The 23,631-nt window shown below is 35.8% G+C and overlaps 1 protein-coding gene across 1 annotated transcript; it reads right to left on the bottom strand.

Annotated features, from left to right (window-relative positions):
• On the bottom strand, positions 1–23,171 carry LOC128997595 (uncharacterized). Its single transcript, XM_054423234.1, has 3 exons — positions 23,122–23,171; positions 20,263–22,696; positions 1–150 (listed from the first exon to the last, which is right to left on the bottom strand). Exons 1-3 carry the CDS (start codon positions 23,169–23,171, stop codon positions 1–3), a joined length of 2,634 nt encoding a protein of 877 aa, XP_054279209.1.
• Between the last annotated feature and the right edge of the window lie 460 nt (positions 23,172–23,631).

Genomic DNA, 23,631 nt, shown 5'->3' with positions numbered 1-23,631 from the left:
TCATGGGAAGCCCTGAGGAGGCGCGGGCACGTGCGACAGCCTCCCACGCTGCCCAGTGGAGCTGAGAGTGGCCGTGGTAATGCCCAGTGGGCAGTCGTGGTCATTGGCCACCAGGATTTGTCGGGGATTAGCTACGTGTTGAGCGTTGAGCTACAGAATGGGAGAAAATTGGCTTAGGTCTCAGCAAATGTTATCTTTGTGGTGTACCGGCGACGGGCCATCAACCTTTTGGGGCATGCGTGGATCTTATGCCATTGCTCACTGATATTTGTTTATTAGCTCCGTGTCTCCAGAATAAAGGGGTGACAATTGGCTTAGAGGTTATGGTAAATACTCATCTGTTGTACACACTACGATGCATATGGATCTGTTCGGGGTAGAACTTGCATGGATATTGCTATAAAAGTATTTAAAATAAGTGCATATTTGCTGATATTTGCTGCATGTGAGATTGTTCTAGCTGTACTTGTGCTTGGTGTAGCTATATTTATTGGGGATTGTCTGAAGAATATAGCGGTAAATAGTGGCTTGAACTCTCATCAAACTATTTGCGTAAGCACTTCAAACCTTTTGGAGAGAACACAATAATAAAGGCTGTTCTCATGTTATTAGTCACCGAGATTTGTTTGGGATCAGCTACTTGTTGAATTAAGGGGTGAAATTTGATTTAGAACTGTCGGCAAATATTTAATGTACGAAATGAACTAATATTTCTAAAATTTTCAGGAAGAACGTTTATGAATATTTTTTTATTGATGGATGTCCCCAGCCATATAAGAAGAGTGAGCGTATAATGTACGAGGTGGTTATTTTAAAGCTTTATTGTAAGAGAACGGCCTTTCATATGTAAGAGATGAAAAACAGTCTAAATGTGGGCCAATATTTAGCATTGCTGTCCAGTTGGGGAATTTAAGCTTGAACAGTTTCATTAGGACAGTACTAATTAAATTTCTTCGATAGAAGTGTGTTTACTACTAATTCCGGCCTTTTATTTTCTGAAAAGAAAGTCTGAATTTTCTAACAGAAATACGATCTTGATGCGCGGTCCTAAATCCTTTACGTAAATATAGAATGATGCTAACCAAATAATCGGCTAACTAGTAACAAAACTAGACAAACTCATCTACCTGTCTTGTAATTTTCTATTCATATAGTCAAATCTAATGTTTCCTGACTCCATCTTGAAAATAATCGATTTCTGACTTACAAGGTAGAGGAATTGTATGTGCCACTTTTAGAAAGCAACTTAGAACCATTTAAAGTTCTCCTAGTATTCAACATTATTGTGGTGTATACAATCAACATCGCCTGTCTCACCCCCGTTACGCCGAGGGGTAAACTGAGCTACAACACGGGGGAGCGAAATATCGGAGGCATAATAAAGTGGAAACATGATTGTGGCCACCACAAGTGACGACGCCGCTACAAAGGGGGATTAGAGCGACTCGGGAGCCCAACACCACAATGGGACACTAGTCAGTAAACTGGCTGTCCGACAATTTGAACGAATGTGTTTTCGTGATTTCGTAATCAGGAGCGATACAACACCCAAACAAACAGTGAATAGGCGCGTTTTGATCTGGCCGAAGGTAATGATGATACATTGGCTTTTCTGAAGTGCGCCTTTCTTCCCATATTAGACCGGCTTACCGGCCTCTATTGTGCCAATTATTTATTTCGCGGTTCAAAGAGAGCGCGCTAACGATCTCAATCCTTGTTTATTCGAGTTTCATCCTTCCGACGTTGCCAATTTTGACAATGGTTCGTTGGGTTGGGCCGCCTACCTGAAGGAAGGTGTGCTCCGTTTTGAAGTTTGTGACCGTGGTTCGATGGGCTTATCCCAACTCCGCGTGAGATTAGCGTAGAGATTAGGTGTGGACAACGCGCGGAGTTGGACTATACACTAAAAGTGGCCACCGCTAGTCGGACTGGACCCTTCGGGGTCCATAAAACTTTTCCTTTAATCTTAAATCTGACCACCGCGCGGAGATGGGCTATTCCCTATACATATACATGATTTTACATGATCATACATGATTTTAAAAAAGGCCGGACTAGTAAACTCTAAAAAGTTTCAATATTTTGTAAATTACACTTTAAAAGGCTGCGAATATCCAGCATTTTATAGTCGTCCTGATAAAAGTAAAATAAGACAAGGATTGCATTAATGGCTTCGAATATATTTAAAAAGAAAGGGGTTTCCACACAGTGTATACATAGTTTACAATTCATTTCAGGAACCCGGTCTTTCAAATGGATGTTAATATGCAGTTTTAAAAGGATTGATGATTCTAACTCACTCCTTGTGATAAAAAACCATTTTTTGAAGGATCATTCATAAAATTCTTGATAATATTTTACGAATTTCAATCTAGGTTGTCAAATCTTTCGAACAAAAGAACAAGTTAACATGCTAACAAGCATGAGTTTAGTAATAACTTCTTGACCAGCGTCATACGTGTTATTAAATTACCTGAAAGTACAAAAATACGTCAAATAACACTTGTAATAAATACATTTACACTTATACTGTTGACTCACAAGTCGGTAAATACATATAAAAGATGGTAAGTGGTGATTGATTTCGATTGGACACTCCAATTATAATCAGACCTAATAGGCGAATGACAAGAATCTCAATATGGCGTCCCTTATTATACTATTGGCTACATGAAGTCCTGGCCAAGAAGTTTCTAGAGTCAAAATTAACTTGTTCATTAATTAGCTTATTTTTTTTAAATTTTCCTTGTAAATTTTAAGTTCTTGCCAAGCATTCATCACATGGAGAAACAACAAATCGGAAAGATAAAATGTTGCACAACACTTTTTACAAAATGGCCACTCATTATGGAAAATAAAAAAATGTATGTATTTTGCAGAATTGTAAGAAAGTAAATGTTGGGTTAGGTCTTGATGGAATGTATGTTCATGAATTTGCATTGACAGTTCAAAAACATTGAACTGACGTATTTATTTATTTATTCCCACGGTTTCTCCATTAATACAATTTTGTCTGAAACAAAATGTACAAGATGGCAGTTCTAAAGATGAAAGTTCTAAATATGTAATTCGTGTTAGTTCAAACTATGAACTATCAGAGTAATAATAGCAATATCAATAATATATGACTCGTATTGATATACGTGTTACATGTATATCTACGTCCGAGTCCGATGAAATGAATTAAAATATATAAAACCATGATAACCTGCTAGGAGTTTAATGTATTCACATCAACACCTTTCAACCACAATTAACCATATAACCAATTACCCTATCCAACAGAACAGCCATCCACCAATGAGCGACCAGCAAGTAAACTCTGCCATTATGATCTTATCGACAACAAATTTAATTATTCTTCTAACACATGGTTGCATATGGTAATACGATAGTTTTCGTCCAATATTAATTCTACTTGATTACAACAATTTTGCGCGAAAACGGTCGGGCATTTGACCGGGAAACGCTATAGGAAATTGAGGGATAATTATGTGTTCTTTGGCAGATTAAAGGGTGCCTGGTGTATTGTAGACATGCTGCTTCCACACCGTTGTTGTAAAGACTTGTGTTTAGTTTAGTTTCAACAGTAGTTGAATACATTGAAGACGTTTGTTTGATAGTAATTTATATTTTATTCTATATTTGTCTTTAGTTTCTACTAATTCTTTTGGAGCCATAATTATGTCACAAAGACGTGAAATATTCCTCAAATAACCTTCAATGATTTTTGCAGGGAACTATTCCTAAAGATTTGTTTAGAGACAACATCAGCTGTTCATTTGTTGTATTGTAGTGTGTGGGTGTTTTTTTGTATATCAAAAAACTTATAGTGACTTATAGATTATTGTTTTCTTCTAGGTTTGAGAGTGTTCTCTGCCAAACTGTGTTGACCGGGGAACTGTGTTGATCCTAAAAACTACATCAATTAATACCGTAATACTATTAATGTATTTTATACCGAGATTAAATTAAATACCCCCGCCGCAGCAAACCTGCCGGCTAAGCGAATTTCCATTTGTCTGAATTGATTTTCAGTTAAATATATTTTAATAACATTAGGTTTAACGAGTACCTAGGTTTGCTGCTACAAGAAAACTAATAAAGTGTGTTTTTGAGTAAAATATTGATAGCTTAGTACAAAATAAATAAATTTGCCAAGTTTGATCAAAATATATTCATAAACAAGCAAACTACAACATTTGACAATATTCTCCATAAGAATAACATGGGGATTTTAAATTTACAATTTTTTTAATTTTCTCCGTTACTAATATTTGAACAAAAATACTTTTTAAAAGTATTTAAGGTACTACCTCAACCTCTTAATTTAACACTTTATTCGGGTTGACATTTTCATTATCAAGGCGCTCTTGTCCTTTCCGTGAAACATTGAGCCTAAAGTCAACTAAATTCTGGTTCTGCAAAAGAAAGCGATGAGGGTACTTAGTGGAGCCCAGGATCTCGCGCACTCCAAACCACTGTTTCTCTAAAACAAAGTCATGACTGTATATAATGTATATGTTTTTCAATGTCTCCTAGAAATTAAGTCCAATGAAATATACCTACCTAGAAATCAGCATGTACATAGCCATAACACTAGAAATAGGTTTGATATTTTCACTGTAAGGCACAGACTGAGTAAATCAATTAATTGTTTTCCTGTTACAGGTTGCAAGTATTTTAACCATCTGCCTCTTGAAGTGAGGCGTTTGCCTTTACAAAAATTCAAAGCCTTTCTAAATAATTGGCTCCTAGAAACACCTTTATTTGACTCTAGTGAGTTTCTTAAGACAGAGGTCCACCTGTAATTAGGTAATGCATGGTGTGTGCTTTTTTACTTTCTCCCCCTATACCATAGTATATGGAGAAAGTATTGTTTTCGTCAAAATTTTCGAGTTTGAGTTTTGAGTGGATATATTCGTTTTGGGTCCCCCTGGACCCAAAAAAGTGGTTTTCGAAGTGATGTCTGTGTGTGTGTGTGTGTGTGTGTGTTTGTATTCACCGAATAGTGGCATCCTTCACAGGCACACGGCCGTACTGTGGCACCTTCAAAAATTGTGGCACCTTTTTCAGGGTGCCACAGCTAATTCGATCATTTTTGAGGTTTTCCAGCATTATTACGTCGTTTAAACATCACATGCCACAATTGAGTATTTTTGAACTCGTTGATGTGAGTTTAAGTAGCGCAGGTACACACCGAATTGTGGAACACGAAACCATACAGGTAGCTAGCGCGCCTCGCGCCGTCCGCCGGAACTATAACTTTCCAAATGCCACGTTGCCAATTCTCGCGCCAGCCTACACTCGAAATAGTGGCACCATGCCACAATTCAGTATATATCAACAGTGTGTGGACAGGATGCCACTTAATGAGTTGTAGAGCTTGAGCAGTGTGTAGAACAGTGCAACAAGCAACTAATAAACTAATAATACTATACTGCCACGTACTATAAAACAATTTAAGTACCATAAATAATATACTTTTGCTCCGAGTAGTGAACAATGTTTTACATTACAAATAATTTGTGTAGTAAATAATAATTTAAATTGATTTTACCTAACCCGCCATGTTAAACTTCCCTATCCCAAGCGTGATGTATACAACTTCCTTACTTTTCGAGTGATGTAAAGTATCAAAAACTCACTCGGTGATGTAAAGAAACCCATTTAAATAACATTGAGTGCTTAACTTAAAAAAATATAACTCTATGGAGCCAACAATGTTCAACGCTAGAAATCAGCTGTGCGCTTGAATGTTATTATCATGCTTTAAAGTATTTTCCTACCTAACCTAGCTTTTGTTAGTAAAAGAACGTTACTGATAGAAGATGAGTGAAATGGATAATGAAAAATATTGTACGTAAACCCATGTTTATTGTCGGGTCAGGTAAAATCTTGTACGTTACACGTTACGCATGAACGTGCTGTTTACATCACTTAGGTGAATTATGCAACTCGCTTCCGCTCGTTGCACAACATTCACCTGCGTGAAGTAAAAACGCTCTTACTACACTTGTAATGTAAATATCTATTACGCAACCATTAAAAAATTGATTTTTGTTTACAAACATAAATTGGTAACGTAGTTATTTTGTATCAATTGAATTTGTACACTGAAACAATAACAATGTTTGAGGTTAGAACGCTATATAAGTTGTCCTAGACTGCTTTTTTTATCTTACAAACTATTTCGTGCTGATACATCTATTTTTTTTTACATTTTAGTCATGTTGACAAAATATTTTGCAATTACATTTCTGAATCAGTCAGTAAAGGTAGATTTCGATGCATCATTGCTGAAAGTTATGATTTGCTTCTCACTCTCAGAGTATTCCAAAGACATCTAATGTTTCAATCCATGTTCAAATGTTATATGAGGTAAACATATAACCGAATCAATTAAAGTACTTAAATTAAAATACATATTATTATCAACACGCATAATCTAGTTCAGATTATAATATCATCTCACAATCATATTTGTAAAACCTACTGTGGTGTTTTAACCAGTCCCCACTAACAAAAGCATAAAATGAAAGGTCCTAAAGAGGTTAACATTGAGTCATAACAAAAGTAGTTTAAAAGTTGTAACCGTGATACTGTAAATAATTTGATATTGTTAGATATTATACGATCGTTTTACAATTTTGTCAATCTATCTGTTACTTTCATACAAATGTATTTTTATTATTCAATGTTTTGTTTTGTAGAACCTTTAGTATTCTCAACTCTATTAATAACTAGTAGAATACCCGTCCTTCGTACGGGGTTGGCATATAAGTAGAACATGATCATTGCAGTGATGGGAGAGGAAACGGTTTAAGAAAATATGGTCTTTTAATTTATACGGTATCCTATAGTGTAGCACACATATACCTATAATAAAAGAATGTGTTTAATGGTTTGCACTGTAAACGAAAACCTATCACAATAGTTCCAAACATGTTAATAGGGCAATTTTCTAACATATTTTAGTGAAATTATAATCAGGCAAACGGGAATTCGCTCAGTCTATAGTTTGTTGGGGCAGGGAGATTATAGTACTGTTTACAAACAAATAAATCAAAAGAATATACCTCATAACTCAGGATAAGGGCCTAGGTTGATAAGGCAATATAGAATGTTGATTATTTCCTATATCCATCGAATGATTTCTTTTACAATGAATTATTATAAAAATAAATAAATATTATTACAACATTTCACAAAATTAAGTATATTTAAGTATAATTAACAAACAGACTCAGTATAGTTAGATCATAAACAAATGAAGTACTGTTACCGAAACAATCCTATGATAATGAAATTACATTTACATATGGTTTGGCAGCTCCTCTAGGTAATGTTAAATAATGTTTACATTCAGGCTAGTGACATCATTATTTTAAATTTATAATCCTTACCCCCTCTGTTCTAATATTCGTGCAGTATTTAATAAGGTTTGAACCAGCTGTGTTGAATTGTGAAATCAAAATCAATTTGAAAGTTAGTTAGTTAGTTCTGCTTGTTTACATTTTTAAACTTACTAGGTTTGTTCTTTGTTACCATGGATACCATCAATCAATATTTACTTTTAAATCTCTCATCTCAGATTTTTGAAAGCCCACGGGGCAAAGCCCTAGGTGAATACCGAAGCGGCAATAGTTCTATATGTATCCTCGGAGCTGTAGCTTCATTTGTGTGCAATTTGAGCATAGTCGGATAAGTATTTTTTGAGATTAGCTCATACAAACACACACACAGACACCCCCTCTTCGTTATAATAGTATAGAATATAGAATAGAATAGATAGATAGATAAACCTATTTCAACGTACAATATCAGTTTTAGGAAATTCCTAGTAAGGTTGTTAGAAGTATATTGGCATCCGTGAAGTTTGTGTAATGTTTTTTAAAATCACTGTGGGATATATTTAACTTCACTTATTATTTATTTAATATGTTTTTACTTCTTGAAATTCTCAGTTAACTGGGAGGCGGAGCAAACAGTTTGTTCTAAAATGAACTTGAAAATTTTAAACACTCTTTTTCTGTTGGTTTACTTAAAGTTTATAATGTTCTACTATGAATGCAAATCTTTAATATAGTCTAAATTTCCAGTCCCACCCTAAAAAACTATGATATTTAACAGTGAATCTTTATAACGTATAAACACATTATTTTTAATCGGTCATCAAACTGATTCTTGAATTAGTAGTTGCAAGAGTACGCAGAACTGCAGAGAGTCCTTGAAAATGCTTGTGCAATGATATAGTTTTAAATTATAAAAGAAACCCTTCAAAAAATTGTATTAACAGGACCAGAGGACCAATATGCACATGGTATTTCATTTGTATAAGGCAAAAAGTTCAAATCATATTAACTTATGATTGCCAATAGATTTTGGGTTTCCTTAAAACAATTATATGAAATTGTCTGCAAATGTCAATAAAACTGATTTTATAAGAAATTGTAGATTCTTCTGTTGCTCTGTAGGCGACTATTTTGGTCACACAAGGAAGTCCAAACTTATAACTTAGTTTGAACAACGTCATCTTGATTTTACATTGCTCAAGATACATAATCGACACATAGGCTTTCAAAAAAATAAGTAAAGAAATTAACTAGTGATGGACCGCGCAGACATAGGAACAGTCTAGACTTGCCCCTTACTGACGTTTTCCAAACGAATATAGAAGTTAGATCTACATTCTTCATTTTAGGCTTGAAATAAATTTGTTTGTGGGTAAGAGCGAATGAGTAAGCATGAACAATAATTTTACCCTTCTCCCCGACACGCTACCATACCACAGCATCTTACTAGCAGAGCTCAAGGTCATTGACGTAATTGTAATGAACTAAATTTAGACTTCCACCCCCCAATGTCACCAATGGGCCCTAAAGGTTGGTATGTAACAATATGACGGTTGAACAATGGCCTTTAAAATACGCTTTTAATTTGTTTTCTAGCGTTTACCGTATCTTAGAAAAAGTTAGTTTACAATAATTACAAAAACTTGTTGGGCGAAAGAAAAATTCTAAAAAGCTACAAATTAATTTATAATATATGTATCTATATCGTATCAAAGTGTGTTAAAGGTTTAGCGTTTGGTTTACAATGTAAAAATTTTCAAAGTCACAAGATGGTTTCTGAAACTCTTTATACAACTCTCCTTTATAAAAAAAAAATATATATATTATCCAAGAAGTTGAGCTCTTTAGCCACAAAATCCACCGTTTTTTTACTTACCTGACGAAGAAATAAAAACAGTAGCAGCCGACGAACTTTGTTATGTCATATTTAAAAACTCATTTAAAAGTAACGACTTTATTTCAAGATTTAAAATAGAAAATATAAACTTTTGAGCTTTTAATTAGAACCAATAGTGTCCTAGACTAATTGACATCTTTCACACGAAGTGTCAACGATTTACCTTTAGTCTAAATGTCAAGTTATTTTGAAGCTGGACATTGAGTTTTGGTGCCGTTTTAATTGGCATCTACCACTTCTAACCTGCACTAAGATGGCGGACCTGGCTTCAACTGCTTGTATGTTAGTTATATAGATGTGCTCCATCTATTGGTCTTATGTGATCGTTGATTTAAACTAACGGAATTCTGATGAAAATTTGATCATGAATTATTAGCAGTTTTGCAGGGATGATTAACAATAGTTTTTTTTTTTTTTTTTTTTTTTTTTTTTTTTAATTGCTTGTTAGTTGGCAACAAATCTTAGAGATGTGTATACATTTTTTAGGACAAAATTGAATTGGCAGATGCCATGGTAAAGAAGCGTACTAGAAAAAGTTACTGTCGCCTCATCCAATTTTTACAGCAGTCAGCTGTTGACATGCTAGGCGAGCAACCGCGACAGTGAGGACGGGGAACAGCTGATTTCATGTTCCTAGTTGGCAAATTGTCTGCTAGCTACTAACGTACACATGCATAAGCCATCAGCGGTAGCACCAGTAGCCTCAATGAATATATAAACACTTGTGTTAAGGTTTAAATACAGTAGTCAATGTTATTACTGAATTTGATACTATACATATTGTTACTAATATATGAAATGGAGAAAAACGTTACCTTAAAAATACAAAATTTCCCAATTTATATCCAGACCTTTTTAAATAGCTTAGAAAACAAATAATTTAGTATATCAAAGTGTTTTTGGACGGTTATTGGTAACAGGACAAATTCAAAAATTGTAAATTTAAAATTCCCTTGTTATTTATATAAAGAATATTGTAAAATATTGTAGTTTGCTTGTTTATGGATATATTTTGATCAAACTTGGCAAATTTATTCAAACAATTACCAAACTATTTGGATCATGAACGGTAGTATTCTAGTTTTCCCAAGGTAGGACATGTGAATTGGAATTTTGGCGTTACAGGCACAATGACAGTAAGAATCAAACAAACGTACAGATATATACACAAGACTCGTTTCGGCTATCTTATTATATACAACGTAGAAATAACCAAACACTTCATGAGTCTACGCAATGTACAGACAAAACAGTAAAGACTTTGTAATCTTATAACTAACTATCTGCCCATGCTTCGCAACGGGGTGAGAATCTTTGGGTCTCTAAATCCACCGTAAAAAATAGTATATTTCGTACCTAGGGCCTACAGTGAGGTTTTGCCGACTCGATATCGGGTTTTAAGTTCGGGACGAAGTCGAGAACGTGAAACGATCGAGAGCTGCAAACCCATTTTGGCTCGTGGTACGAGCGCTATTTTTCACCCAAGTATGTTTTGCAATATAACGTCCCTCTTATTTATGTGAAATATTTTGAGGAATCAGCAAAATCAAAAATAACAATAAATCTAGGCAGCTGTGACAAAAAACAAGTCTATTGCAATGCCATGGATACAGCTTGTGCATTTAATATACATTAATGTTTTAAGTAAATAGGCGAACAAGTGATTTTGCGGCCCTAGGGATGTAAACCCCTGCTCAGTCCCCATATGACGATGACAGCTGGCATGGCCAGCAAAACGTAACTTTCAGCCACCAACATAAACCAGCTAAATGTATGTAAAACAGCTAAAAACATCATAGTGAGGTGAAAAATTCGTTACGCATACTTTTACATTACCATGAATTAATTATATGCATACAGAAAAAACGGAGTCATACTTATTGCGTATTTTAATGTAAACTAGTGGCTCGTAGGGACATAGTCCCTAAAAAGCTACGGAAAAGGAATTATTGTTGGAATATTTAAACAAACTCAGAATCAAATTATCTATATGTCAGGATAGGCCTAGATATCCCACTACAACATATCTTTTGTGCAAATAAAACAAAACAGTTTGTTGTTTGTCTTTGTTTGCTTTTGTTGATAACGTTATGTTCAATAAAGAATTTGAATGATTCCAGAGGTTTAACTGCTAAAGGCAGCAAAAATGTTCATGAATAAATATTGGTTTATTAAGGTAGCTTTGGTTTTTTGGTTAATGCTGATAACAAGGCTTCCTCGATTGAAATACAGTATTGGAAATTGTCTTCGTCAAATAAGAAAAGGCAAAAAATGGTGTGTTGAGATACCCTACCCAGTTATTATTTCTAAGTCTATGCTCATTTTGTAAAGGTTTAACAAAATTATTCTTAAGTAAAGGCATCCCATTGACAGAACTTGGACCTAAATTTGTTTATGATCAACATTAAAAAACCACTATTAGCCTAGTGTAAGTATGTGGTGTTAATCCTCCTAAAGGTGCGATTGATTTACATATTCTACTTAAAAAGGGCCTAGTCAACGTCTAATTACTAACTATTTTGCGGCTAGTTAGGGTTCCACTACCCAGTTATCGAAACTAATCACGACATAAATATTTTTGGTTCGTTTAAATACCTGTACGAACCTACTTCATCTCTATTCCCAAATTGTTTTCTAAGAGTAACCGTTGAGGTAATTCCACTTCATACAAAATATTGATTAAACACTACAATAAATCTCAAATATAAATGTAAATAAATTTAAAAAGAAATTGGAATAGATCTTTTACATATGTTTTGAAATAAAAACAAAGAAGATCTTCTTTTAATCTTGAATCGTTTCTTAAATCTTGAAAACAATTTATTTCAACTTTGACATAACTAAAAAGTCTTGATTATTAAAGGTAACGTTATCCCTTTATATAGTTGGTTTTATATAGTATACATTACATTGCAGAATTGACTGGCAAATGAGTAATCCAAATGTAAGCTTACTTGCTAATGATAAAATCACGATCAGCTGGATTGAAGTAAACAAAAATCAGCAGTAAATGCCTTCTAATGCTATTCTTATGGAGAACATTGTACGTTATATCTAATTTTGTGTTAAGATTTTGGGAATTTCACTATTTTTCCCGCCGTCACGGGATAAAGACCTTTAATTTGAGCCCTCTCACGTCGTTCTACGACTTCCCAGTCGCCCACAATTTTGACGCAAAGAATCGGCTTACGTAATTAATATATAGATAGAATAGATTTCTTGTATATTCCCATGAAACTGATAATTTACCCAGCACATTAAGGCCTTTATTCCAAGTATCTCAGTTCGTAAACCATACATACAATGTGACGATAAAATATCAACAAAATAGCATGTAGTTTTATGTAATCCTCACGACATTTCATTTGGTCCATTGACTTTAAATCTAATAATTGTAAAAATTATTGGAGCTTTGAAAAAAACTTCATATAAAATCCTTACACTAATAAAAGACGACGTCATGAGCGCGGGAAATGAGCTACAGCGGCTAGGGCATAGCCACATGAATACAGAACGGAATGAAGGAACTAGAACGGAGAACTGGCAACAGCGCACGCGAGAAGTAGGGGGGGCGCACACACCGCTCAAGCACTACAACGCATTAGTGGCATCCTGTCCACACACTGTTGATATATACCGATTTGTGGCATGGTGCCACAATTTAAAAACTGGAATGTTAGATGTTAAAATGGAGTGTTCATTAAAAATATCGATGCAGACATGTTTCTACCACCTTCCTTCATCCACTGGTGGCCGCAGGTTGAAAGATGCCACAATTAGGTGTTTGCGAGTATTCGGTAAAACCCCGTATGTGTGTGTGTGTGTGTGTGTGTGTGTGTCTGTGTGTCTGGATGTGTACAGAGCTAGAGACTACACCTGTGGTCCGATTTCGATGAAATTTGGTATGTAGGTTCTAATCCATGGTATCTCCAGGCTTCTTTTTCATTTTTTTGAAATTTTGATTTTTAATGGGGATTTCCCCATAAAAACCCATAAAAAACCGAAAAAATCGGATTTTCTCAAAAATGGCCCGATCGATTTTGATAGAAATTTAGTATGTTGTAGCCCTTTAAATTCTGAACAAAATGGTACAAATCCCATTTCTGTAAAAATTACGGTTCAAAAGTTATGGTAAATTATGTTATTTTCCCATAAAACCCCATAAAAAACGAAAAATAGGATTTTAGACAAAAATCCGGTTTTGATTTAACATAGTATGTTATGGTTCTTATAATTTCAATAGTTTTTCATTTTTTTGAAATTTTTGTTTTTAATGGGGATTTTCCCATAAAACCCCATAAAATAACGGAAAAATAGGATTTTCCCAAAAATGGCCCGAACGACTTTTATAAAAATTTAGTATGTTATAGTCCTTTATATTCTGAACAAAATGGTACAAATCCCATTTCTGTATAAATTACGGTTCAAAAGTTATTGTAAATTATGTTATTTTCCCATAAAATAACGGAAAAATCTGATTTTCCCGAAATTGACTCGAACGATTTTGATAAAAATTTAGTATGTTATAGTCCTTTAAATTCTGAACAAAATTGTACAAATCCCTTTTTCGTATATTTACTCTCACCGCTTACACATGATAAAGGTTGTTGTCAAACTTATGGGAGAAAGTATGTGTCAGAATGCTGATACCGTTTATTTTTAACTGCTTTTTGATTTTATTTTCTCCAAATGTGCATGGTTTTAATCTGATTTATTTAACTTTTTATTTTGTATGCTATTTGACTTAAACTAAGCATGGTTTGATTTGATTGTTAACCAATCTCTGATGATGGTTTATTTTTATTTACTGAATTATGTATTGACATAGCCTATTATGTAATGTTTAATGGCCAAATAAACAATTTGAATTTGAATTTGAATTTGAATTTGAGAAACAAGGACATTAATGCGTTACCATCATACATACACACAAAAATACCGAACTTAATTAGGGAATCTGCTACGCTTTAAGCATAAAAAGGTACATATACAATTAGTACTTGAAATCTTTGTTAATGCCATAAAATTTGATCACAACAATTTATATTTGCTTAGACCGGAGATGACTCGAAATTTTGTCGAAATGCTATCTGAATCGGTTCGCTATATGAAATGAAGTACAGTAGGCCTACTATAGACGATTTAGATTGGTAGTTTGTAATAAAAATTACCAAAATAGGCCACGAACTATTGATACATAAACAACGTTCAAAGTGTTTGAACAATTCATGATGGTTTGCTGAATAAATGTTTTACTAAAATGCGTTATAGTTTTCTTAGCATAACATTTTGGAATCCAGACAGAAAAAGCAAAAATTATACAGTTAAGACATCAATTAAATTGAATAGGCCTACGCCTGTAATAAATAAGGTGCAACACCAACGATAACTAATTTGTAAATTACTGTGATGTGTTGGTACGTAAAAATGATTCTTGCTGCTACTAAAGGTTAAAAGGAAAAGAACCAGTACCGTACCAAAAACCAACGTATACAGTTAAGAACTGTAGTACAGCCGACCAATTATATGCGTTAATCAAGGTTATTGATCTCTTGGTTTTGGATTTTCTCGTAAAAAGTTATCGGCAATCAAAGTTATTTCCCATTAATTGCTTTATTTGTACACAACTCTTAATGTAAACTTATCGGTGTCAGTTTTAAAAAAAAAACCTTATACAACATAACTTTCTGTTATTTAATAGATTACGTATACTCTAAACAATGGTTGCTGGTACAGTATATATATTAACATTATAAGGAAATGTGACAAAAATCACACAACGTTGGGTTTTTGGACGTTTATAATTTTATTTCTTAAGTACCTAGGTAGGCCGTGTATTCTATGGAAAAGTACCGGTATCAAGGATCGTTGTCGAAAGGGTTGTTATAAATAATTGGGTAAGCATACGTACCACACGTACCCAAGAGAAGGGCTATGGGCCTATTGGCTGTATGGTCCAGCGATTGCATCACACGGTGAGTAGGAACTATTGACTTTATATAGTCAATGGTAGGAACAGAAAGTGACACATTGGAAAATCGAGTTCAGCATAATCCGTAAACCTCTGTTACAATCACCCACTGCAGTTGTAATTTTTTGCTTTACACTTTACACAACCGCCATTGAAGAGCCGTCAATGAGTGGAACATTGTTTCTAAGCTATTGGCGACGGTCATTAGTAAATTTAAGTTTCCCAGCCGTATACAACACTGATTCAATCTTGATTCAATGTCTTCTTTCTGGTTATCAAAACTCCAAAACAATTTTATACACATATTTCTGGTTCCTGACCTGAATGATGCCTAGTTATTTAATTTACGGTTACACTATATTATTCCACTTGCGATTAATTAAATCCTTTATGTAATAAAAACGTTTTTAATCTCACTTGGATGGGATTTGCCTTCAAAACGTGATCGGAAATGGTTGTGGTGTTTGTAAACAACATTTGTAAACATTTCAGTGACAGCTAGAAAAAATAATCTTGATCCGAACAGCTGTTCGTTGTTTCATAGATGATTATGTGATACAAATTTGGAAGAAAACTTGACAAAAATCGCACAAAACTGCATTTTTGAACGGCCGTAATTTTAATTACAAAGTAGTGAGACCATATTTTAATGGCTAAAGACACTCTCGCCAACCCAGTAAATACATTAAAATGACTTGGGTCTTGATAGGTACTCTCATTTTCCTGGAGAAGATTGCGTAAAATGCCATCTTGAGTGTGTCAGACAGACAGACAGACAGACAGACAGAAATTTAGATGAGACTTGTTTCGGCTTCTTTAATGTATAAAACGTAAAAATAACCTAAAAATGTATGATTCTGAGCAATGTACAGACAAAACTCTAATTTTATTTATATAGATAATAATAATAATAATAATAATAATAATAAGTCTATTTAAATAGCCAAATTCCTTCAAGAAACCCAATCTTTGACCAAATTTTAAAATTAAATAATCAGTAACAAAAATGTTTTTCCAAATCCTGTCTAGTTCTATAAATCATCTGTATATAAAAATTATATTTATTTACAAACATACAATATAAACAACAGTTAAGTGTTTAATGTATTTTGAAGTTTGAAAATGGACTAATGTCCGAAACATGTCACTTCTTTTTATAAAATATAATATTCAGGGTGCTCAGTTGTACTTATTTACTTAAATATTTAAGTCTATATATATATATACATATATAAAAATTTGAACGAATAGTGTTTTTGGCCTCTGGGGACATCAAAATGAAAAAGTAAATCGGTCCCGGGTCTAGGTCTTACCGTGCCACCTACGGTAATAGCTACTTCCCTATAGGGAAATTCGCTAAAACTAAAAATTTAATAGTTTCCAAAAATGCAAGATTGTTTTTTTGCACTTAGAATTCTCTAGTAACCTTTTTTTTAAATTAAACAAAAACATAAATGAAAAGACAATTCGTCTAGATTTTCCCTAAGATAAAAAGTTTACTTTGCAAAATTAACCATCTTTTGAGGTAGACATTTTGTTAACTGTTGAAAATAAACAGGTTTTCTTATTACAAATACAGTACTTACTTTTTGTTAATTGCTAATTGTTTTAAAAACCTCTGACGCCAAACATGAAGTGTGCAAACTAAATCTTTAAATGTTATCTTAAAAAAGGAACAAACCATTTCCAACTATAATGTGAAAATGTAAAAGGTTGTAAAAGTGTATGCCTTTGTATGGTAACGGTTATTTTAAACAGCATTATAAGTAAATTGAAATTGCTACCCAAATATATAAAACTACTTTTTCCAGTTTCCCTAAATATTTACAACTTAACGCACCATTATCCTCTATTGGCATATAATCGCATTAAGAGAGGCCTAAAAGAGGTCCTTTCAAAGGAAGCCTGAATCACCCCTTATATCCGCAGTTTAGGCCTAGGATCGTGAGAGCTGCAGGATCGGCTTCTTATTGTTGGAGTTTCCTGTCATTATTTGCCTCTTTCCAGCAAACAATCCATCCATAATCCGAATCTGTCACAGCACCAATCTCGAAATTATTCTTTTCCGTCTCAAAGCTGATCCGAGAGTTGTTGCAAAACGGTGAATTTTTAGGTAGTGCCATAATTTGTAAGTAGAGCATTCTTCCCTATGGGTTTGTTATCGTTTTTGTTTAGCTCAATAGCTTAAATTCCTTGTTGCCAATGTAATCCTTCGTCAACTGAATGTTAACTGGTTTAGACACTGTTAAAGGTGTATATGAAGCTCTGGGCGTGAGTTTGTCACTCCTAGGAGGTCGTCAAAACGTCTTCAAAATATAAACATAGAAAAACATGTTGAAAAAACTATGCATGAATAATCAGACGACTAATAATCCACAGCGCTGTGAGTCTAGACCTATATCCTGAACCCATGGCCGCGTAATGTCGAATGTAACGTAAAAAATACTTATCAGTTCAGTAAAATAAAATGTGCGGAACGACTTCAACACATTAAGTGATGGGGAGTTGAAGTAGGTACTGAAGTGACAAAATGTTAGATATGGTGGACACGGATGTTTTTGTCAAACATTTATACATAATTCGGAGAAGATAAGGTTTTTGCTAGGATTTCATAGATACTGTAAGACAGGGAGGATCATATTTGTTCTTAAAAAAATTGTAGATAAGAGAGGGAAGTTAATGTTTTGCCAATCTATCATATATAAGACAGGGAGGGTCATGTTATTCGAAACATATATATAGAAAAGTCAGGTTGGAAAATCTTTCGGCAACATGCATGGTATAGCTAGACAGGGAACATGGTAATTTGCACCGAAATGATAATGTTTTTCTAACATTTAGAGATAAGAAAAGAAGGAACACGTTTTGTACCGTACTTTTTGTGTGTCACTTAACCGGTACAAATTTAATCTTGGGAAATACGATTGAATAACATATCAAATGAATAATAAATTTATTGGAGTATCAAAACTACAGCTAAAGATCCTGCAGAACAAGACTTTTCAATTTAATGTACCTTTTTACAATTTAAGAAAATATTTAATTAATTCTAACCCCATTGAATACTTGAAAATTAAGGATAGGATATTAAAAGGTATTGTTCGTCTTCATTACTCGGAAACATCAGCCCTTCAAGTGAAGGGTGAATCGCTGACGAAGAGAGTAAAAGAACCGCTGACCGTATATACAGGGAGCCACCATAGGAATGGTCTCTGTCTCAGCAGTGGAAGGGTGTACCCCCACCACTTTACATTTTTGACTCATCACTCCTTACTTGTCCCTACAGGTTTCCTTCATACATGTAATCATAAATGTTATAATAAATGATTGGAAAATTATATAAAATGAATAATACAATATGGTACAGTTTTCGCCCAAAATCTATGCACGGGGGAATATGTTATGGTCAACACATTCCTTGACTATAAAAAAGTTACATGTTTTTGTCAAGCATTCATAGACCAGACAAGTAAATTTATTTCTTTTCATAGACAGGGAACCTACTACTACTAGACTTGGGACGACAGGGGGGCTTATTTTTGTATTACACATCCCTGAGATGAGTCCAAGTTTACTTATACGAGTTTGGACGAGGGGCCAGTCTTTTGTAACTGGAGCTGAAAGAATTTCACTGAGTACTGAGTTCGATAATATTAAGGCAGCCAATACTGGCAAATCTTTGCTGAAATTGTTTACACTTCTGTGGAAATTCATTATGTCAATGTTAATACATCCTACCAAGGATAAAACATACTCCCGTGCTGCTTAGTCTATGTTACATTCTTAACATTTCAACTGACAACGACCAGCTGATTTCCTCCAAAGTTACTCTATGCCTACAAGGGACTTCTGCCGGGTTTCCGCGAGCTCCTCCTATCTCCACACGTCGGAGATGCGCAGTTCCGCCCCAGAGTGATGCAAGGAGTGATAACGTGGTCCGTCACGTCCAAGCCGGTCCATTAGACGGTTTACGGCCAGCCGGAACCAATGCCGTAACGACAGGATACAAAAACCCGCCAGCGCGCGCTAAACACTCCCGTAGCCGCTCTTGTTACTCACTTCATTAGTGTTGCGGTACAGAGCCAAGTGTGTGTTATGTCTGTGAGACTATGATCAATCACTAGTAAACCCTAGGTTTTATCAGGAATTGCTATGATTAAGGTACCTCAGTAGTAACGTTACGATTTGGTAGAGTATGTATTTAGGGTACAGGAGTCTTAATCATCCTTGCCTTTGCGAGTCCACAGGAATTTTGGCAGGTTCAAGGAATATTGAAGAAAGATGAAAACGGTGTAAGACGAGAGTTGATTGAGATTATAAACTTTAGTGACAGAAAATAAATTTGAATTCACATAATCTCCGTCGTCATTGTTCTTAAATTGCTGAAACTACCGACAGGCAATACTATTTCTGAAGGATTAGTTTCCCAGTAATCATACAAAGCGGTGTTGAATTTTATCACCGAAGAACCGAAGATTTTAACTGAATTTCAGGATTAACTCGTATGACGGAGGCTGTCTCCTGACCCTCGGGAATTGGCTAAGGCTCGGTCTAGTCCCAGATGGAGGAACAGGGGACAGTTTTTTACAGATTATAATCAAAGTGTATATCAGGATCCGCAACCCTCAGACATCTGAACTGTACATCAGGAACTTCCGACAATCCAAATACAGTATCTGCCACGTACGTCAGAACCCGCCAACCAGCCAAAGATGTCAAAAAATCTAAAACCCAACACCCAACCTAAACTGATTAACTAAATTTGAAATATCATTTATTACCTTATTACCTTATTACCTCCTCCTTGGCTTGATACCAGCATAAGCTGGATAGGCTGCGTCAATATTTACAAAAACTATTTACAGTATATACAGACTTTCGTATGGTCATTAGACCAAAAGAACTTAAAAAACTTTATGGCGGTAGATTTAGAGTCCTGTAAGGTCGTCCTCAAAGAATTCCTTGAGTGAGTAATACGGCCTAGCTTTTAGCCAACACTTTAACCTTGCTTGAAACTGATTGTGGTTTAAATCCCTTACTGCAACCGGCAACTTATTGGTCAGTCTGAGGGCCATGACAGGGAAAGCGTCTTTTGTCCTGCTGAGCCTACAATAGGGTACGTCAATGTGATTTTTGCGTCTGGTGTTATGCGCATGCACCTGCTGTCTGGTGGTAAAGGTATTTACATTGGAGTGTACGTAGCTGACACATTGAAGGATGTAGTTACTATGAATGGTGAGTATGCCCAAGTCAGCGAATATAGGCTTGCAGTGCTCCTGTCGCCCGCTGCCAGTCATAATTCTCAGAGCTTTCTTCTGCTGCTTTAGGATTCTGGAGACATTAGCTGCATGACCCCATAGCTGGAGACCGTAAGTAACGTGGCTGTGGAATAAAGCGTGGTAGACCACAACTAGGTAAGCTTTATCAACTAGTCTCGTTAACTTCCTGAGAAGATGTGTTACTCTCGACAACCTCTTAGCCACGTTATCCACATGGTCTTTCCAACTCAGCTTTGGGTCAATCGTAAAGCCTAGCAGATTTACCTTGACAACGTCCTGAGCCAAGTTTGAATTAAGTGAGCACAGGATTTTTTGTGTCTTGTCTTGGTTTAGTTTTAATTTGTTTGTCTCAAACCAGTCCTTTGCTGCCCTAAACATCACTTCAGCTCTTTCTGAGGCAGTTCCTGGATTGTTACCAACAGAAATTAGGGTAGTGTCATCAGCAAACCTGAGTGCATTGCCACTTAGCTCAAGATCGTTTATGGCTATCAGAAAGAGGACAGGGCCCACAACCGATCCCTGAGGCACCCCGTGAGGAACATTGAGAGCTCGGGACTTAGCTCCAGCTATCGAGACGACCTGCTGTCGGTTCTCCAAATATGTCACAAAGGTGTCGTAAACTGCACCACGCACCCCATATTTATTTAATTTGGCAAGCAGAATGTCATGTGAGACGCAATCAAATGCCTTGCTCAAGTCACATAATGTCAAGGCAACAGTGTTGGTATCCTCAAAGGCTTGTTGAATGCGATGTACGAGCTCAGAGACGGCAGTGACAGTTGATCTGTCTTTACGGAAGCCGTGTTGAAGATTGGACATCAGGTTATTGCGCTCAAGATAAGAGACTAGCTGGAGTTTGATGGCTGTTTCAAAGACCTTAGCGAAGGTTGGTATGATAGATATGGGTCTATAGCTCTGTACACTTGCTGGATCTCCTTTTTTGTATATGGGGACAGTTCTAGACACCCTTAGAATTCTAGGAAATATTCCGGCACTCAGGCAAGAGTTCAGGACCTGGCAAAGAGGGATGGCAACAATATTAACAGTGTGTTTTAGGATGACAGTAGTCATTCCATATATGTCGGGGCTGTGAGAGGTCTTAAAATGGCCTACCATGGTGACAAGGCTCTCTGGTGTAAGAGGTTGCCAGGATGAAAGGTTGGCATCAGGAGACTGTATGCCTTTGACTACTTCATTATTATCTACAGGAGCGGTGCCTACAATGCCTGCTACAGTACTGATGAGATGGGTGTTAAAGTCATCGGGGCTAGCAGAACATTTAGAGGCAGGTGACGGCCCTTGACCGGTATTACGGTTGTTGTTGACCAAGTTCCAAACCGCCTTACAAGGATTTAGCGAGCTTTCAATGAGCCTCACATTAGAAGCTTTCTTTGCCTGGTCTATTTTAATTCTATACAACCTTTTGGCTCTGGTGTAAAGATTAAAGAAATGCTCCCTATTGGCGGGGGTCTCCGCTGTCATGTACCTATCCCTGAATGCTAGAACAAACATTTGTATCTGCTTCAGCTCTGCAGTAAACCAAGATTTGTCCCTAGGCCGGAGTGGGGTTTTTTTGGTTTGAGGGTTTACTTTTTTGCTGACTTTTAAGGGGAAAAAAGTATTAAAAACTGAATTGTATGCATCAAAAAATGCCTCAAAAGCCGATTCGGCTTGCTTGCCAAATAAGACATCATCCCAGGGGACCTGTGAAAGAGCATGTTTAAAACTAGGAATAAGATCTTCATCTAATAACCTATAATGTCTAGTATAGAGATTTAACCATGCAGGAACTGTTAAAGAAGGACTCACCATACTGGAGTTGACTTCCATGAGAACCGCTTGATGGTCCGCCACATACGGTTCGGTTGTCCAAACCTGATATTCCCATATGTTAAGATCTGTGGCCACTGTATCAAGGCAGCGAGGTCCACGCGTAGGCAGAAGACTAGTGATGAACAGTCCATGAGAGCGTAGAAGATCTACGAAGTCATTGGCCATTACATCGTTGGCATTGAGGGTTATGTTGAAGTCTCCGCCCAAAATAATGTTTTTCTTGAAACCAGCAAGATAGCCTAGACACTGGTCGAGCAGATCGAAGAACTTCAGAACCTGCCCATGAGGCGAGCGATATATGCTGAGGACGATGAGGGATTTGTCCATCAGTTCTATACCAGCTATCTCAATGTCGAGTTCACTGCAATACTGCACAAGATTAATAGGCCTAGACCTAGTGAGCAAGTCCTGTTTCACATATATAGAGACACCACCATTCTTGTATATATCCGGATATAATCGGATATATACATTGAATCTCTAAATTGACGATTTAATCCAATCAACCGTCCTTCAAGGGTTTACAAATTTCAGAAAACACTAATGATTTAAGAAATTCAATTTCAGATCGTCCTAATGCTACAAGCCCAGGACAATGCGAAGTCAAACGAATCAATCGCAGTTGTCAGAAGCAGCGGGAGCGTATCTCCTGCGCCCTGAGATTCTCCGAGAGGTAAGAGAGTTAGTGAGGCATCAAGAGCGTGGGAAGTCTAGTCAAGAAGCACGGGCTGACACGCCTCATCTGCCGTGTTAGCACGGGTCATAAAGACAACCAGGAGAACTTACTCAGGTTTGACGAAAGGAATCTTTTCTTTCGACAACAGATTGTTATCCATAACTGGAACCATAACTTTTGCAAATTATTTGGTTCATGGGCTAGCAAAAAATTTACTGAGGTCTGATGTAGTAGTATTGCTTTTAATATTGGATCTTTTGTGAATTTTGTAGGACATGGTGACCACCAGAACTTTACAAATTTAAGTCAAGTAGATGATTCCAATCCATTCCAATCATCCAATCTATTAAAACCTGCTAAGTTTCGGGGAGTTTTGCTTTGAATAGGAGATGTTTGAATACAACTTTGGGTGTTTTTTTTTTATAAAATAAACGTAGCTGAAATGAGCTACCGACAAAGTCCACTGGTGTCAATTGCCGATTTCTGTAAAATTTGCCAACTTTTGACCAATTTTTAAAGAAAATACAACTATTGAAAACCATAGCATCTTTTATACTATATCCAAAGATCAAAATATCAAGAATTGAGGTAGAAAAATCTTATACAGTAGTACGGTCTGA

The sequence above is a fragment of the Macrosteles quadrilineatus genome, unplaced genomic scaffold (genome assembly GCF_028750875.1).
Source record: "Macrosteles quadrilineatus isolate MER2022 unplaced genomic scaffold, UCM_ALF_1.0 Scaffold_6__1_contigs__length_79288215, whole genome shotgun sequence".
NCBI lineage: Eukaryota > Metazoa > Arthropoda > Insecta > Hemiptera > Cicadellidae > Macrosteles > Macrosteles quadrilineatus.
The sequence above is the reverse complement of the archived record's forward strand: the minus strand, read 5'-3'. Positions and strand labels throughout refer to the sequence as shown.

Excerpts from the sequence above, each read along its gene's own strand:
- LOC128997595 (XM_054423234.1), bottom strand. The coding sequence starts at position 23,171 with ATGGATAACAATCTGTTGTCGAAAGAAAAGATTCCTTTCGTCAAACCT. Across the intron at positions 22,697-23,121 it reads ATTCCTTTCGTCAAACCTGA|TGAACTCGACATTGAGATAG; the intron begins GTAAGTTCTCCT and ends GCAGTATTGCAG. Across the intron at positions 151-20,262 it reads CCAATAAGTTGCCGGTTGCA|CTCAACGCTCAACACGTAGC; the intron begins GTAAGGGATTTA and ends CCCATTCTGTAG.